Source organism: Emydura macquarii, unplaced genomic scaffold (assembly GCF_026122565.2).
Source record: "Emydura macquarii macquarii isolate MOO-44397 ecotype Brisbane River unplaced genomic scaffold, CSIRO-AGI_Emac_v2 contig_1390, whole genome shotgun sequence".
NCBI classification, from domain to species: Eukaryota; Metazoa; Chordata; order Testudines; family Chelidae; genus Emydura; species Emydura macquarii.
Genome location: NW_027131527.1, coordinates 17,806,297 through 17,825,719, shown reverse-complemented (window position 1 = coordinate 17,825,719; position 19,423 = coordinate 17,806,297). Strand labels below are relative to the sequence as shown.

The following is a 19,423-nucleotide window of genomic DNA, read 5'->3' as shown; positions in this document are numbered from 1 at the left end:
TTTTAGGATTCAACATGTTGGCTGAATGAAATAGAGCACTGCAGGGCACAGCATCCTGCAGCAGTAATTTCATATATGAAAACAAATGCAACTTGAACTTTTACACTGAGTGCTTTCTTCACAATCAAGCCCACTCTGAATGGAACTGGAATTGCAAATCTCTAAAACTATACTTTCTTTACTGAACAGCAACAGATACTCCAGGTCATTTAATTTTATAGAGCAAGTCCAAAATTACAGAGATGAAGTAAACCAAATTTTTGTTGCACTACCTGCAATATGTCTGTTTTAATAACATTTTTGGAAGGTGACAAAACACAGCTGTTAGTCAAAGAAAAGATGTTTGTCCCTGTAGAAATTGCTCAAGTAGTATTTAACACCATCCATATTGTTACAATGATTAATTACACTTTGCAAATACTAACTGAAACTTGTGAGTGCAGCTGTCATACAAGTGCAAGTTTAAAATGTCCATTTTATGGGTGACTTTTTTGGGGAAAATGATACAACTTCTCTTTGTGAATTTCTACATTTTGTTTATCTGATTCCATTTTAAAATGTTCTACATTAATTATCTGATATCCTCTAAACCCCAAAATTTTGCCATGTTGAGAAACAGAATGATATACAGGAATGAGCACAGAGGCTAGGATTTTGGGCAAGTCACTTTTCCTCTGATTCAGTTTTTCCATCTGTACAATGGGGGTGATGATAATATCTACATCCAAGGGATTAATATGAAGATTATGAAGTAAATGGACTACTAATAAAATGTTTTTTTAATTGTAGGGCTAAAGTTTCTACAGGGAAAAAAGTGCATCTTTTACTGCTAGTACTTTTTGGATTAAATTCTATCACTAAATACATGCTAGTAATTATATCTGAATATTTTAAGTTGAGAAATGATGTCTGCTTAGCTTGGTGCGTTACTAATCTTAACAAGATGGACATTAGTATAACAAAAGTATCTAAAGAGCATGATATTTTGTCATTTTTTTTCTAATGCTTAAATAAAATCTGTAGTGTTCATGAAAGACCACGCAGAGGGCACAGCAAACAAAACCATTCCTTACTGCAAAATGTACACCTACTGTTTTCTTTCTTTTTAAAAGGATGTGGAGTCAGCAGTAGTCTCTGACTCTGATGCAGCAGTATCAGGAGTCTCATCTGTCTGAAGTTCGCTGTGTTTTGAGATCTTTTTTCTTAGATTTTTTCTTTCCATATTGGAATCAGAACTTTGAAAATCAGAATCTTGCGACGCATCCATTTTACTAGAAAAAGTGGCACTCACTGAGCTCTTTGTCCCTCGGCTGCCTTTGGAAGTAACACTATTTTCACTTTCAAGGCTTTTGGATTCATCCCTACTGAGAATTTCTTCCCTATCCTTAGCATCTGTATCAATCTCTTCTGTGCTTTCAGTCATGCTATCTCCGCCACTAATATCTGATTTTCTTCTCTTGCTCTGTTTACTGGAAGTAGTTTTTTGACTGACGGAAGATGTTTCAGACATAGTCCTATCACTTATTTTGTCACCTGCCTCATCAGGGCTTGTATCATCCTGCTCCAAATCTGATTTTTCATCTTCTTCTGATATCTCCTCTATTGTGTCTATTTCACTGCCAGCTATGGACATTTTGTTCTTGTAGCTGGATCCAGAACTCTTGTTTCTTTCACTGACTGATCCCTTAGAGCTAACTTCACTGTCAGAATTAATCTCTTCTGAACCGTGACTGGAATCCCTTGTACTTCCATTAGATTTACTTCCCTTACTTGACATACTAGTTCTTTCACTAACTCTTCTGCTATTGGAATCACTATACTCAGTTCTGCTGGAGGAACTCTGATTTGATGATACCTTTGACTGGAAGTCATCTTCCTCACTGTCAGAGAGTTTATTCTGAGACCCAGAGACTTGAGAAAGGACACTTTTTGACTCTTCCTCATCTTCTTCCTCTTCCGAGTGTTCAGATATATCCTCTTCTGATTCTTCCTGTTCACTATCTGTTTTGGATACAGAATGATCATCTTCTGAATCCTCTAAAGCTTCCTCATTCTCTTCATCAGAATCCACAGTACTTTCATTGGTTTCATCTTGGTCCAGTGTCACTTTCAAATAGTCTTTATCATCTGCCTGAGAGGCGGAGATACTACTCTTTGCTGATGATTCATCATCATCTGAAGCAACAGATTTTCTTTTTTTCTTCTTATCATAGTCATGGGAGACATCACTATCCTCTGGCTCACTTTCTGATGTGATATTAATTGAAATTCCTGATTTTGTTCCATCTCTTTCAGATTCACTAAGCCTCTGACTTTCAGAGTCTTCTCCTCCTTTCTCGCTTGCAGAGACTGAACTTTTGCTAACAGAGCCCTGAGATCTGCGATGCTTATGAAATTTTTCGGAAACCCTAATGTGTTTTAGCACACGACTTAGTTTTCTGGTTGTTGAAGGTCTGTCATCTGCAGATTTCTGGAAATAATTTCCTTTGATAACCATGCTGTCTTCACTATCCACTGGGCGAGCTAACATTCGCTTAGCATAACTGGAATCTTTGCTACTGCCTTTTACTTTCTGCAGAATCATTGGGAATATCTTTGCTTTCTTCCATGGAGAATGAGCGGACTCAGTTGTTCCTTCTCGTTTGTGGGCATTTACCACTATTCGACTCAACTGCATCACTGCTTTTAGTTTCCTTTTTCCCTGGTTGGTCCTATGTTCTCTTCCAGAACCATCTCTTAGATCCATCCCACCACCTAAAGCACTACCTTCTATTTGATCCCCTGCTCTCTGGCTTATACCTCTGCCTGTAGGGCCTTTGCCTTGACTCATCCCCTGCAAATTATGAAAATGGAAGTTAATTGCAATTTGAAAGACAGGTATTATGAAAACTTGTTATCCTAAAATAGTTCAGCAGGAAGAGAACTAAGAGTTAACATTACCATGCAACATTTTTCCTTGAATCAAAAACAGCTTATCACATAGTTTTTTTGTCAGGTTTTGGGACTGAAAGGAGAAGTTTAACTTCTAGAATGGGTAATTAGTCCCCAGTGATTTTACTCTGTTACAGTGTGAAAGATTGACTCAAACATTACAGCTTCTTTTCTAATTAATATCAATTTGTTCTATCCACAGCCTAGTATTTCTGAAAATTAAATTTAACCATATTACTTCATATGAATTTATTTCTAGCATTCACTGGGCATTTTCACTTATTTTCCTTACAATCCATTGTCAGGCTTTATGATAAATTATTGTAGTAATTATTGTGTTCATCTGCAGATAGTCAGTTATAGCCTGTTATATTCAGCAAAACTAGTGCAGATATAAGTGATATAATAAACCATTTTTTAGAAACATAATGGTATACTATAATATGAAATTATATATTTTCCTTACTGGACAAGAAATCCATGATTTAAGGGAAAATAGCTCTATGTAGATTTAAAACAGCTTTGTAATTCTTACAAGAAAGTCATTATCTTAAAATCTTCTTTTTACTTGGAAAAACAACTTTCTTCTTGATATATCACCAATCATCAGAATTGCAAATCTCAACCAGGTTTTATTGGATCCCTAATACAGTGATTGAAGAGTCCAAAGTTGCTTATCTGTTGTGTGCATAAAATAATGCACTAATTAATTATGAAAAGAAAACCTGAAAAGGTTAAAAGACACTGCCTTATTACAAAATGGAATCAACAAAGTTAATTACACTTACTTCTCCTTCAGTTGTTGATCCCTGAGGACTGTAATAATAGCTGCCATCATTTTCCACAACCACTTCACCATACTCATCATACATTCCTGTTGGAGATAACAACCGGCGACGACTCCCGTATTGAGGCAATTCATACCTGGAAAAGAGACCTTTGGCTTCCAATATTCTGTGTGTTTATGTATATGTGTGTCTATGTGGATCTATATTCTCTCTCTCTCTCTCTCACAAACACACACACACCCCTCTAAAGTGAAAGAGTTTCCCTGTTCTCTTATTATTGTCAACATATGAGAAATTGTTTGTTGACATTAAGAACATGATTTAAAACACACTGAAATCAACAGAAAGCCTCCCAAAGATTTCAATGGATTTTGGATAAGACCAAAGCTATTAGGTATCCTGAATTAATCCAAAGGGTCCCAAGGTTGGGCACCTCCTTCCAGGTACCTGCCTCTGTTTCCTGTTTTTATTGGAAGAGCAAGGAAACTATTGGGGAAGCACTCTAGGCAGCTTCTCTCTGGTTTATCCTGCTTCAGATCTCTGAACTATAAAGATCTTACAGACCTCTAGGACTAAACACAGAGACCCTGCCTAAAGTATCAGAGGGGTAGCTGTGTTAGTCTTTATACAGCAAAAGTATACCTGAATGTATGCCTGAAGTATAGCTCTTAAAATGCTTACAACCATAAACATATGGCTAGAGCACAAAGCAGTGCAAAGCAGAGTGATGCTACATATGCTGTTACTCTAGCTATATCTATATGCACAGACCCCACAATAAGCAGAAACGTAAATGGATGGGTGGGGAGACTTAAGGTGAAGAGCCACAGGAAAGGAGGTAGGGGAAAATTATTTGGAGCAGAGAGCAAATGTATGCAAATAAAATGTACATTCACAAAATACTCACGACCCTCACTTGTATAATACTTGTATAATACCCTCACTTGTAAATACTCACTACCCTCATTTGTATAACTTTGACAGACTTCTGTACATTTAGTGAGACTAGGAAAGTTATATACTAACTGGTTCTAAGAGGAGAGTTTTGCTCATGGTGTGTAAATTCTTGCATGTAGAGGATAAATGTAATCCTAAGGTTTTTCTAGAATCCTAAGGAAAATGAGATTTTCTAGACTGAATGCTAAAGTAATAAAAATGCTAAGTCTGAAAAACCGCATTTGCAAAGTTATATAGGAAAACTGAAAACATACCCATGTTCATAACTGTAGTACTCTTGCCCATAGTATTCTTGGCCTGGATCAATTCCAGATTCCATAGATAACTCCTGTAAACCAAAAGAGAAAACTGATTGAATGGAAATACTTAAACACATAGTGATGGTGATATGGAATGCAGAAAAGAGTATTATGAACTATGTGCAATCAAGAAAAAAAAAAGATGAGCTACAGTGAGTGCTTTCTTATCACTATCACTTGTCATTTCAATAATAATATTCTCAGGTGGCCATGCTATTTTTTTCATGCCAGAGCTGGGATGCAAGTGAAATCATAATTCAAAAGGCTTCTATGGTACTTAAAAGGACCGTCAGAAACTAAGTTGGCACTTCAGTAATCCAAAACCAACAGGAACTTTAAATGCTTTATTTTAAGTGATACATCCCTGGAATATTCATAGTTAATAACAGTCTAGAGGGTAAATGTTGCACATCCTCTGCTGGAGGATGAAAAATCTTTTTCAGTTGCACTTTACAATACCTTTATTCAGCATAACTGACTCATCACAAATATACTGTTATTTTTCCCAAGAATTTTCATTTCCTACCTTCATGCCCCATATCTTTCTCTATGACTGTTAAAGAAGCACTTCTTGTCTCAAATAGACTGTTTTATTTGCAGTATTTGTCAGGCCCTAATTCAGATTACATCTCCTGTTAATACATTTGCATTGTTTTGTTTATATCATACAAAAATACCATTGTACCTTTTAAAAATCATCACAGTCCTTGGGATGCTACAGAAAAGATTACTGTCTTGCAAGGTAGACAGTTGAGTCTTTGTGAAAACAGAGGCATCAAAACTTGGACTGTACTGAGGAGGGGGAACATAGCCATCTGCTATCTTTGTACTCCCCTGATCACGAGAGATCATAGAGGCAAGTTCAGTCCCAAGTAAATTAGAGCAGCTTCATAACTGTTCTAGATTACCTTTTCTTTTCCAGTAGCTCCTGGCAGCTGCTATGATTGCCAGGAACTGCTGGAATTCCATGCCATGCCATCCCCTTTCCTGCCCTAACCTAGTAGCTACATCAACTATATTAGCTTTACTCCACTGGTGGTTCCAATATGCCAGAAGAATCTTCAGCTGGCCATATAGGCCAACTTTAACGCTGCCTAGCATCACTAGTACATTGCAAAGCATGCTTTATGAAGGCTAAGGATGTAACCCAAAGGCTCCTAGTGAAGTTAATGGGGGTTGTTTTATTAATTACACTGGAAGTGATATCAGGACCAAGTGATTTTAACTGAAAGCATCAAGGATATAATTCAGATCTATCACTACACTTCACAACACTTTTATTATTTTTGGGAAGGCAGCTGATCACTTTCACTCTAGGAGTAATAATGACCAACTGACTGACACCAGAGAAACTAGATTAAAATGTGATATCAATGAAATTATTCTGTTTGTTAATCTGAAAAGAATGCTAGTAAATTTTGCAGTTGGTGTTGCTGAAGTCAACAACAGTGACTGAAAGACGTGGGAGGATAGCTCAAGGGAAAATGTCATGAGGCAAAAATCTCAGATATGTAATTAAAAGTAAATAAATGAGAGAAAAAAATCCAGGTTTTTTTCTTCTATAAAATAAACATTAAACAATAAACATTAAAAATAAAAATTATTCAATGGTGAAAAAAATCTACCTGGGAAATAGAAATTAAGATCAGAAAATATTGTAAAGGATGCTTTGAAAGTTACAGAATAGTAAGAAAGGGAAAAAATAGTACCTCTGGTCTGAGAAGAGAAGGTCTCAGCAATTGCTGTTGCTGACAAAGAAAATTAGAAATAGAAAGATTAATCAGACTGTGCTATTTAGTAGAACACGTAATTTATGTTGAAGTTGAAAAGTTTGAAGGAGAGCCATAAAACATTGTTCTATCAGTATTTTTAATTTCAGAATGGCCAAAACACTTCAATACTCATTGAATACTTTTTTAGATACATTGTAAATAGAGCACCATATAAGTACATATTGCAGTAAAATCAATTTACAATCTGTTATTTCTTTCATCTAATGTTCAATCTAATTCCCAGTCATGTGGTAATTAGTTTCTGAATTATTTGCTAAACTTAACTGTATTTACCATAGGCTAGATAATCCACTATGCAAGAGAAAAAACAGAGTAGGTGGAAGGCAAACCTGTGGGCGTCTTGAGATTCCGGCAATGGCCTCTGTCCTTTGTACTGGGGTTTATACATTACTCTTAGGGATTACTCTCCCCATATGGCCTCCACAGGCAGGCATCATGGTTACACAGAAAGTCAATGATAGAACTAATGCCTTAATTGCCAGTCCTGTGTTTTAAACACAAGACCATCACTTCTTTATTTTCCACTGGGTTTGGCTCCTTTGTGATTGTTGTCTACTATGTATCTGAGTACATATAAGGCCCTTATCACCACAGCAGTAGAGCATCTCACAACCATTAATAGATTTAATCATCACACTATCCCTCTGAGATAGGGAAGTATGAGTCCCATTTTTCAGTTAGGGAATTTAGGCAAAAAGTAGATTTTAAAAAAAAATGTGCCTGAATTCACATAAAGTCAGTGGCTAACGTAGGGTTTGAGCCAAGATTTCCAGAGGTCTAGTCTAGTGCCCTATCCACAGCACCAACCTTTTTCTTTAGTAGAGGAGGACAGATAGTAATTATATAGCTCCACCAGTTACATAAAATTAACAACTGTATTCTCTGTTCTGCTACAGGAGGATAGCAAAAACATATTAATATAAAAGAAAGAGCAATTGGAAGCTACGTAGAGGGGAACAGCCCATTCATGACATTTATATGATTGAACTACTATGTGGCTCAAGTTATTTAAACTAAGGTCTTTCCTTATCAGTATTTACTGATTTTCCCGCAAATAATAGGTGGTTTTTGAAAAAGCCAGTATTTAAGGTTTTACTGATTTTCACTTTTTTTGGGGACCCAGGAATTTTTTTTGCAGGGAAGCAGATGGGGCCACACTCAAGGGCCAGGGTCAGTCTGGGGTTGGGAGAGGGGGGAAGAGGTCAGTACTCACAAGTTGCAGCCTTCCATTCCCCTCCTGATTGCAGACTTTCAGCATGGAACCCTTTCTTCTTCAGGGGGGAATAAGATCTCAGGAAGCTGGGTCCTGGCAGCTGAGAGAGACCACCTGACTGCTGCAGGGAGCTGCCCAGCTGCCATGAGTACTGGAGTACTAAGTGTACCTCCAGTCTGCACACTGCCCTTTATTTACTGATTTTCTCCCCTTTAATATTTTAAAAATAAAATCCAATAAATTGCCAGGAAATAAAATAAGTAAATAACTGAAAATGAAGGACCTTGCATTGTAATTTAGGGCCAGATGCTGCCATCCTTCCCCAGGAAGAGTAGTATCTTATTAGGCAAGTAGTCCCACTGAATTCAATGGTATTATTTGTATAGTAAGGTGCTACTCCATGTGAGTTTATTTTCCCATTAAGCTCTTATGGAAAAAGAAGGAAGTCCTGCAACTTGCTGTATTCACTCCCTCGGAAGAGACACATGAATGCAGCCCTGCAGAAGGAGCAAATCACAGCAAAGTAGGGATTTTGCAGATGCCAAAAGGGATACAGAGCATAAGGAGCTGGAAACAATGTTCTTGCAGGCCCTGACATTAATGGGTTTGACCCTCCTTTCCCCATCTATCTTCAGCCTTAGCAGAAAATTAATTTATATTAATGCAAATTTTCAATTTATTGTAAGATTTCAGTCAAACTAACAGATTTGAAAAGAAAATTCTCCCTGTTGTAAACAGCTGAAGAAAAAGTGCTGCAAATAGGAAGTTACACATTCTCTGTTATCACACTTTTAATATATAGATGGGGAATAGCCTTACCTCTTGCTGTGCATATCCTCGCCTAAATTCAGAAAAAGAAAAACATAATATTAGTACACAGCTCTAAGATTATGTAAAGATGCAGTTCATATTCACTAATTTTCATGGAAGAGAGGTGGAAAAAGAATGTCCTTGGAAATGTTACTAATATGGTAAGACATACTTATCTAACAATACAAAATAAGTGTGTAATTAGAGACAAAATAAATGCCTGGATTTACACAACTATATTTGAGGAAGAACATTGCATCTGTGGATTGTTTAGTGCTGTATACAAAGTCCCAGTAAGTCAGAGAGTCAGTGCACTACTAGAATAGGATATTGATGGGGAGAGGCAGCATGCACACTGTGCATAGTCCCTCTGGCCATATCCCTTGCAAACACATTTATTTTTATTCCACAGTAAGGGATAGAGTTCTGCCATAGAGATCTTCCCTGTGGCATAGAGCAGTTGCAGAATTCTCTGTTTTGCAACCTCTTGCATTGCACTCAGTTTTTTATTTTGCTTTTGGACTTTCTGTACCTGTGCAGGGCTTGCTACAATTTGGCCCTGAGCTTCTACTGTTAATTTATGCTAATAACATTATTATTAAAATTATACATATCCTAACATTTCCTCAATGTATTTACAAGGGGAGTTATATTCTTTCAGCTATCTATGGTTATGTTTCCACAGGCTTTGCACTTTTGAATTTATTGGAATATTTTCTGTTTTTAATTCATATTAAGTGAGCCACTCATATACTGGAAAAATGCTCTGAAGTCTGTCAATTCTTATACTTTCACATTTCATTCCAGGAACCTTCAATAGTTTAGGCAAAAATATTGGACAACATTTACATGTCTGTGTTGCTATTAAAGGACAGTTTAAGACATTTTGAGATAGAGAGGGTGAATGCTCAAAATTGCATTGAGCTTCAACTAGTATATAGACAGCAGCCTAGGAAAATCATTTAATTATAGTTGAGAGAAAAACAAAGAGCAGAACGGAAGCCTGAATCTTTACTATCACCATCTATAAAGCATTTCTATTAATATTCAGCACATGTTGTTGATTATCGGGGTAAATTATTGCAGTTGTCCATATGGTAAGAAAGTAATGAAATGAAGATTTATCACCAAAGGTGATCTGTGCCTTTCCAAAGTGTACTTGAGCAATACTATATTTGGTTTCCTTATAGCCTACAACAATCTCTAGGAATTGCTCAAGTGGTTAATATACTGTAGATTAAAAATTCAGGTAATAAAAGTAAGTAAATACTCATTTATTTTATTAATTCAAGTTGCTGAGCATAGATCCACATTTCATAATCAAGCTTTTTGAGAGATTCTCAAAGTTCTTCTAATATTAATGGTTGGACACTTTCAGAAAAAAAGGCAAAGCTTTCTACTAGCTTTCATTTCTCTTGGTATTTCACTCTATATCAAAATGTTCCATTATAAAAGGAAAGTCCAAGGTGAAACTACATATTTCATTCCCATTAAATAATTTAAATAATCTCTCCAGAGGATCTTTAATGATGTCTGGAGAAAAAGTATCATCTGGTTTCCATGGCTTTCAATCTGACAGAAGCCCTCAATTTAGTAAAAAAAGAAAAACAAGGGAAATAGTATGAATGATGATGTATGCTAATGCCAAAACATACACAACACTTATTTTATATAACTAGTACTTATATTTAAGAATTACTGTGAAAATGAAGTTATTTGCACAAATGACACACCTTCCACTGCTCTGTACTGCTAACATAAGTTGAAGGAATTGTGATTTGCCTTTTCCAGCAGTTATCTATCTGCTTTAATCCTTTTGAGTGTTTTATTTTGTTTAAGGTATTTTATATTTATTTTTGTATTAAAGGCAAAAAGAAAGATCAAAATCAAACACTGTAAATACAAATTAGAATTAGGTATTGTTTACTTTTTGTCTTTTGAGATAAAAGGTTTCACTCAGTTCGAAGCTGGTAAAATAAGAATTTTTCTAAACATGTCGGAAATATCCATTTTTTTCTCCAAATGGCCAGTGCCAAGACATTTAGTATCTCTTACAAATTGCACACTGTTGATTGTTATTTATTTACTTTAAAATCTGAAAATCTTTGAAAAACTATAATGATTTTGTTTTAATATTTTTTTTTTTTTTTTTTTTGAAGAAAAAAAATGAAATTTAGAATGGTAAGAATTAAGAGAATGATAAAGCCAGAAACCAGCTTTGAGTACTGGATGAAATCCTGACCCGCTTTTAGTTGGTGGCAAAGGAAGATTTGTCACTTATGTAATCTCTGCACTTTTTCAATTGATCCTAAAGACAGTCAGAATGGTACAAAAAAGAGCAAATACAGGCCACATGTCCATTCTACAGTTGACCCTAAGGAACCAGTTAAGGAAGCATGACAGTTAAACCAATGGGACTAACAACTTTGGTTTTCAAGGTTTTTGAAATTTGATTTGGAGACTTTTCAGTAAATTATTAATTATTATTATTATGTGCATTACAGTAGCATACAGAGGCCTTAATTGAGGCTGGGGATCTATTGTGCTAAGTACTGTACAAATACATTGTAAGAGACAGTCCCTGCCCCAAAGACTTTATAATCTAATAAGAAAACATAGGCAAAAGGATGGGAGAGGACTGAGAGGCACTTGACCTTTCTACTGCTCCAGATTGTCACTTTACCATTGTACAATTTCGGAATAGTAAAAAAGTAATTTTTGAAAAGGAACCTTGACAGAAAAACACATGAGTATATTGCCAAGTAGCATCAAAAACCCCAGCTGGTCAATCAATGTTGCCCATAGATATTAACCCTAGTGAAAATGAAAACAAATAAAAATCCCCCAAACATTAAAACTTTTAATATTAAGAAATGTTCTCCACAATGACGAGGAAAGTGCCACGTGCTGGAGAAGAACTAGTTAACATGGTCTCATTTTCCCTGTAGATTCTTTTGAATCTGGTCAGATTAAACTAAAAAGAGAGGCTATTGTGTGATGGGGGACCTTTCAGTTTAAGGAAGGTCACACACAATTATAGTCGAATAAAGTTTGAAGAAATTCACTATTAGCCAGATTTTCAAAAGTGCTGAGCTCCTGCAATTCCCATTGACTTCAGTGGATTGTATGGGTACTTCCACAAATCAGGCCATATTTATCTATATGATACATTTCACATAAGTGAATTAGAGTCCTGACCCTGCAAAAACTTGCACATGTGCTTAGCCTTTTGCACTGTGACTAGTTCCACTGAAATCACTGGGACTGCACAATGTATAAAGTTGAGCATTTGCACAAGTCTTTGCTAAATCAGGGCTTATAAAATCTACTCAATACACTGGAGTAGTATGGCCTACGCATCTGACCAAAGGCAAAGCTTTGCAGTGTTGTTTAGGCAGGTCATTAGTCCAGTTTTAAGTCAGACAGTCCTGTTTTTGTTTGATTTGTCCCATCTTGTACTGATGTAAAACCTGACATGGTTTTGTCAAGTATCATGCATGGTGGATGACATTTTGAAAAGCACAAGGCTCCACCTCTGCTGGTGTGATCTCACCAGAGGGTAACACAGGTAGGGACGGTCCCATGTTGTTCTAGAAGTACCGGAATGTCTGGTATTCTGGAGATGCATTGGTGGCCACCCTAGTGTTGTGAATTATTCCAGTGAACATATCCTGAATTACTGGTATACGTCCATTCGAAATTTAAACCTTACAAGCTTCTTTGCTTATTGTCCGATTGGCTGTGATGGAAATTTGCTGCTGGTGCTGCAGTTGTACTACTCACTGAGAATTTAGCACTCTAGGCACCTACTATAAACACTTGAATCCTGTAAAATATTAAACCTCTGTTACAGCAAAAAATTGATGGATTATCATGCTCCTTACACATTTGGCTATTGTTGCTATTCATTACATGCACTGGACCTAAAATCTCACCCACTATGAAAGGAGACTTTATTAGGCACAGAGTATTTCGAATGTATCAGCGGAATTTATGTGATGAAGTTCACAGAGTTTGGCTCTGGGACAAAAAAGAGTAACTAACTTCAGCAATTTCTGATTGAAACATCCATACTTGTCTCAATTGCAGTGAAAAGAAAAGAAAAGCAAGTACTGTGGAAAAGCTGTCTATTTCTAGACAATTAGCTAAATATCTTTGTAATTACCTTTCAGCTTAGAACTGATAACATTTTCTCATGGACAGGTTTTAAGTTTTTATTGTAGCTTCCTTTAAATATCTGCGCCTCAACCCTCTGCATTTTATCATATAAAAAGTGTCAGTTTTAACATGATTGTCTAGGATTTTGGCAAAAGAGAAAAAATAAAAGTGAAAGTTGTGCTAAACTTACATTAATTTTTTATGCCAAACCTCCTTTTACTTACCATTTGTTTCAAAGGACAAGCTAATTTAATATAACCAACATAGTTAAATGTAGTTTAATTTAAATGAATGCTAGCCATATTATATACATCTTTTACAGACACTTATAAAACCTTCTCTTGATGACACTGATCAGTATGATTATTACATTCAAAGGAAAGCAAAAATGTTATTGATGGAAAACTTTTAGCAAGTCAGCATGAAATATGATTAGAGATACCTAATTAACATAAACAAGCAAAATTAACAAGCACTTTTTACATGAAATGGTTTACAAAAGTGAAGACCCAAAATATGAAGTATCAGAATAAAGAAAACAATAGAAGGCATAATGTAGATAACAGAAAGAAGGACAATAAAGTTGAATGACAGATAAATAGAAAAATATTTATCAAAACTACAAAGACAACAGTGAGATGAAAGCTCATCACCAAGGCAGAATGCTATACAATCTCCTATACAGTAACATGGTACATTATTGTAATAACGTTGTCTTGGTATTGCTGAGTCTGTTTTCTATCACCATTTGCATTTTTATGACATCCAGCATTCTACAGTAAGAGTTCTCCCATGATGTACACTTTATGGGTAAAGCAAGAGATGCCTTCAGTATTTCAGGATAATTGCCTTGCTTATTGACATAACCTACGACAGTAGAGTACCCTTGTGACAAAACAATGCAGAGTATTTAGCATAAAGCAGTGTCAACATATGCCTGCTACATATAGCTCATTGGTTTTAAATGGACACTTTTCCCCATGAATCTTTTGCAAGCAGACAAAGAAAATAAATCAGCATAATAAAACACTAAAATGCAGCGTGGACAGAACTATCTTTAAAAATATTTTACATAAATATATACAAAGTTATGAGTGATCAAGTAAAGAAAATGTACTTTAGGTTTAGCATTAGGAACAAACAAATAGCAATATACAGCAAAGAGGAAAAACGTCTGAATTCTTCCATTAATGTTGAAGTATTTTAGCTATGGAACATATGAGGCATATAACATGTACTGTGGTAGTCATGTCATGCAAAATATAACACACAAAGAAATTCAACAGTAATTTTATAATGCAGTGGACTGGGATGGAAATCGCTTTTCTAGTTCCTCAACTATACAGCTCAAGTTGCCATTCTGCTGGCTGTGCTCAGCAACAGTTTCTGTAGTTGGCAGTTCTGGTGCTGTAATTGGTTTAAGCTTGGATATGTGCTTGGGCAGAATGTGGTTTTTATCTATTTGACTGTACATATTGGCCACAGATTTTTCAATATCTGCTAAGTTCTGAATATTTTTGAGAATCCCTTTCAGCTCCCGCTGAGGGGCTGGCTCAGGCACTGTGGCCTGTGAGGATACTGGTAGCTGTTTGGCAGGAGACTTAGTATGCTTTACAGGGGACAGGTTCTGGGTACCTAGAATAGATGAGGAGGAGATGGCTAGAGAAACGATAGGGAGAGATGGAGGTTGTGGTGGCAATGGAGGAGGAGTTGGAGGAGGAGGAGGCGGCAGTGGGGGGGGTGGTGGAGGGGGAGTTTTGGGTGGATCTGGAATGCTTTCTATTACTTCCACTTGGGTTTGAGCAGTCAGAAAACTTCGGCGAACTGGTCTCTTTATCCTAAAAGAAGGAGGAGTTGGTTTGTGAGTTGGTGGAGGAGAAAGTTCTTCAGGACAGTCATGATGAGTGATGATTACTGAAGGAACTGCAAGTGATTGAGATTCAAGTACTTCAGCAGAAGATGTCAAAGAGGAGAAAGGAGGAGAGTGATGGCATGGAGAAGTAAGCAGACATTCGGGAGACAACTCTAGCATGTTTTCTCCTTCTTGGTAGTAGTTGTTGTGTGTTGGTGAACGTGAACATTTCATATCATAGGATTTCACTTGTTTCATTTCCTGCAAAGCCTGCTGCTCAAACTGTCTTGCCTTCTCTTTTACAGTTAACTTGGTGCCAATAATTTTTTTAAATATTGGACTGCTAATATCAACCCTGCTGTGCTGATTGTCAGTTCTTTCATTCTCTACTTTGAGTCTTTCCTGTTGCCACTGAACTGGATCCATGATAACTGGCCTACTTAAAGCATCAGACACGTGTCTCCTAGTAATACGAATTGGTAATGTCCATGGACGGTGAATGCCTCCCAGAGGGTATCCCAAAAGGCCATCTTTCAAGGCTAATCTTCTAAGTGAAAGATTATCTAAAACATCTTTCCTCTTCTGTAGCAACGAAGAGTTGGGAGAACCTTGAACAATACCTTCCATATACAAAGGGTTCTGGGTAGTTAGTGGGTTCTCATCAGATAAAAATGTAATGTTACTTGCAGATTTGGGGAGATTATTGTTCAATGATCCATTGATATTAGACTGCTTGTGAGCCTCAATAGCACGTGAAGCAAAGCTGCTTATTACTCTTTGACGGTCTCCTTCTTCTAAGACTGACTTTTTTCCCCTGCTTTGTTGGAAATGGTAGAGAAGAAAAAGACTTGAAAGAGAAGAAGATAATCACATGTAAGGAAACATGCATGGACATAGATTTTCATGAGAAAAAAGAAATTTATGATGTGAATGAATGCCATAGCATTACTTCTAACATACAGTTATCCAAAATAAATATTTATAAAAACTACTGAGGCAAGAGATTTACTTTTACATCTTCTCTAGAGGAAAAGGATATAAGAAAAGGAGGAATAAAACAAGTTTTGACCTACATAAATGAGTTCTAATCTTAACCACATCTTTTCTATCCTTGGAAACAATTGCACTGTCCTTTCCAATTATTATTTTCCTTATATAGTGATCTAAACAAACACTTGAATACATTTTTCCAAATATCTTGTTAGTAACAGTTATGCTACAAAACATTTACGCAACCTAAAATGGAAATATAATGTAGCATGACATGGTGTTTCCACCATTCAAATAACAGCAGAGTTATATTCTCAATATTGACGAGTTCCAGGGGGGTAGCCATGTTAGTTTGTTTTTAGCAAAACAGTGAGAGTTCTGTGGCATCTTAAAGACTAACAAATTTATGTGGGCATAAGCGTCCGTGGGCAGAAACCCACTTCATCGGATGCATCAAGTGGAAACTTGCATCAGTTTGGTAGGTATATATATATAGGTATATGACGAAGTGGGTTTCTGTCCACGAAAGCTTATGCCCAGATAAATTTGTTAGTCTTTAAGGTGCCACAGGACTCTTGCTATTCTCAATATTGCCCATTACCGTGAATGTGGAAAATCATGGCAATTGTTTAAATTTAAGGAGTTTTTCTTCCCTTTAATACACATGTATAGGCATGCATGAAAGCTACAGATCTGCATCACAGAGATAATTCATATATATACACCCATACATATGTAAATATCATGTATTCATCACATTATGACTACTGTGTACGTAGTCAAAATATTCAAGTGAAAAATTGCAAACCCATGTGATATATTTTAATTCCATGTAAAAAAAATAAAGTTTCTCATCTGGTTCTGCAATTTACCTTCCACCTATGAATACCTCACTAATCCACCTTCCTTGGATTACTAACATTCCAAACTCTTAAAAAAAATTGTCTGAAACTGTTTCAAGTATCCTTCATCTGTCCTCTTCCAAATTATACGTACATGAGGCCTGGAACATACAATATTTTTCCTGAGCTAGTGACATGTTTGTCAATTCTGAATGTGGTTAGAAATGGAGTTTAATCCCTGCGAAGGGATGGTTTCCCTTTTTTTCACCACTGAGATCCAGCACTTGCTTATAGACCTGGAAGTGATGGCATATTGAATTTTAAAATTGTAACTTGATTAGAACTTTTGTATCTTTTAGAACTTTTATTTGATTAGAACCTGTATATCTACTACAGATGAACCAATTGTAACTAATGGATGTATCTTTACAGGTGAAGTGATACAAAAAATAGTCCTAATAATTAAAAAAAACTTCAATGGTTTGAAAATAGTTTTTCTATTCACAAATGGCATGTGCAGAATATGCATGTATAGTGGGATATGAGTAATTTTATTCTAAAGCTTACCACCTTATAGTCCTATTTTTATATTAGTTACAGCTACAGTACAGCTAGAGTAGTAATGACAGCTACATGATAAAATAAAAATGTCTATAAGTTCCTTTCTATCCCCTGTTTTCAGTATGTCATACATGTCTAATATTTTCCGTTTTCCAGTTGAAATTTTTCAGGCTTGGTCTCTATCCAAAGTTGATTTTTTGGGATTTTTTTTAGTGTAAGAAAAAATGGGCCAGGAGTTTTTAATCAAAAGAATAGTAAAAAAATAACAACAAAAAACCAAAAAACTTCTAACGCGTGGTTGTAGGGTCTATACAGACAATTAGTCCATGGCTTGTGAGTGTGCTGTAACTTTACACCCCAGCTTGCAGCGCACTATTTGTCTAGACAAGCCCCAATATTGTACAATGTTCAGTGAAAATGGCAGAACACCATTCTAGGAGTGCTTAGTTAAACGTTCCAACATTCCATGGCATGGTTAAACATTCCCAAGTGAGAGAACACTCAAGAACAGGTGGAAAAGACATTTAAACAGTATCAAATGAGAGTAAAATAAGAAGCCACACAGAGGCCTCTTTAAATATGTGGGCATAAAAGCTCAAAAATATATATACATTTAGGAAGTGGAGGAAAGTTATAATACAATTATTTTGTTTCTTGATTTGTCTGGAAACTGATATACACAGATAATCTATAATCTCTTTATCTGTATACATGAAGACATGGTGATTGAGCAGGGATGGCGGATAGGAATCATTTCATGAGGTATAAGGACTACTCCCTTCATTCACACTTGGTAGCACACTTTTTTCCAAAGGAACCGGGACGATGGAATGGGACTGACAAGCATGGGGAGTATGTGGCACCCTTAAAAAGATCTACAGCAGGGGGGGCACTCTCTCCAGTGTGCGTAAGAATGCTGGGAAACAGAATGCATCTCAGGCTACGGCTACACTGACAGCAGCAAAGTTGCCGCCATCAGATCGATTTCTCTGGATTGACCGAGCGGTCAGTGAAGACCCGCTCCGTTGATCCAGAAATCGACGTACTAAGACCACCTTCACAAGTGGCGTAGCGCTGCAGTGAAGACGGCACGCAGATGAGGAACAGAGAAGTCGATGGGAGTTACGCAAGTTTTTTGTGTAGCTTGCGTAACTCCGGTCGACTGCCGCCAAATCTCGGAGGTAAGTGTAGACAGGGTCTCAGAAGCTACCCTGTGGGTGGAGTAGCTCTACATTCCCAATGCTGATTAGTACTAATGGGGATTTGATAATGAGGATTTGAGAGGATATTTTGCATCTTTTACTTATTTTTAAACAATATGCTTTGACACACTTCCTCAGTCATCTTAGTGATCACATGGATTTTCAAGCATAGAGACTGGAAAAATCAGTGATTCCTAAAGTTAAAGGAAGATCCCCTTTGCTTCCAAATGCAAAGTACATGCAAACCGATATATCTTGATATGTATGAGAAAGGATTATTTCAAAAGCTGCTTGACTGCTAGACTATTTTAAAAGGTCTTAATATGAAAACACTAAAGGGTGATTTTATGATGAAACCTTAATATTTGTAGAATAATCGTTTGTTTCTTTGTTCCAATGAGGAACTACATTAGAACAGTTTCAAGTCATATTTCTATAAACTAGAGCAGAGATGGCTGCCTAAAAAGGAATTACGGGTAATGGATTAAAAGGTTCTGCTTGTGTAGGGAGATTTCATCTGACTGAACGCAAGCCTGAGAAACCTGCTTACCTATCAATCTGTTTTAGGTATCAGGAAAGTGCCAATCATCATAAATGTCTTCCATGTAGTACACCATTGTAAAATAAAGGATGATAATCAATTTCAATTAATTACAGTTTTAACATAAACTAAGCATAGAAGAATCAACTACTGTTTCTATTGGCTACAAACAATATGCATGATGAAGTAAGTTTACTTACTGATGCCTATGTATCCAAAGATGGAGAAAAAGTGGAAATGAGACATAAAATGGATTTAAAACAAAAAAAGTTTAGTTCCACTTAACTTTCCATAAAAACCAAATAAAAAAAAAACAAGACATAAGGCAACACTACAGAAGAAAATGTTTGACACAGGACAACTATGGCAAGGCATGAAAAATAAAGACAGGTTTTTCCATTTTTTTTCAATTTTTGTTATATGGTATTTAAGAAAACTGCTGGAGATTTGAAAAGGAATTGAGAAGAAAAACACAAAGTGATGAAT

General features: G+C 36.3%; 1 protein-coding gene across 1 annotated transcript in view; it reads right to left on the bottom strand.

Annotated features, from left to right (window-relative positions):
• PCDH15 (protocadherin related 15) overlaps positions 1-19,423 on the bottom strand; it is a 714,631-nt gene that overhangs the window by 4,369 nt on the left and 690,839 nt on the right. The window contains exons 34-37 of the mRNA XM_067552760.1: positions 8,801-8,822; positions 6,685-6,723; positions 4,931-5,004; positions 3,720-3,855 (exon numbers count right to left, since the gene is read on the bottom strand). Of these exons, the coding sequence (XP_067408861.1) occupies positions 3,720-3,855; positions 4,931-5,004; positions 6,685-6,723; positions 8,801-8,822 (271 nt within the window). The remainder of the gene's footprint in view (positions 1-3,719; positions 3,856-4,930; positions 5,005-6,684; positions 6,724-8,800; positions 8,823-19,423) is intronic.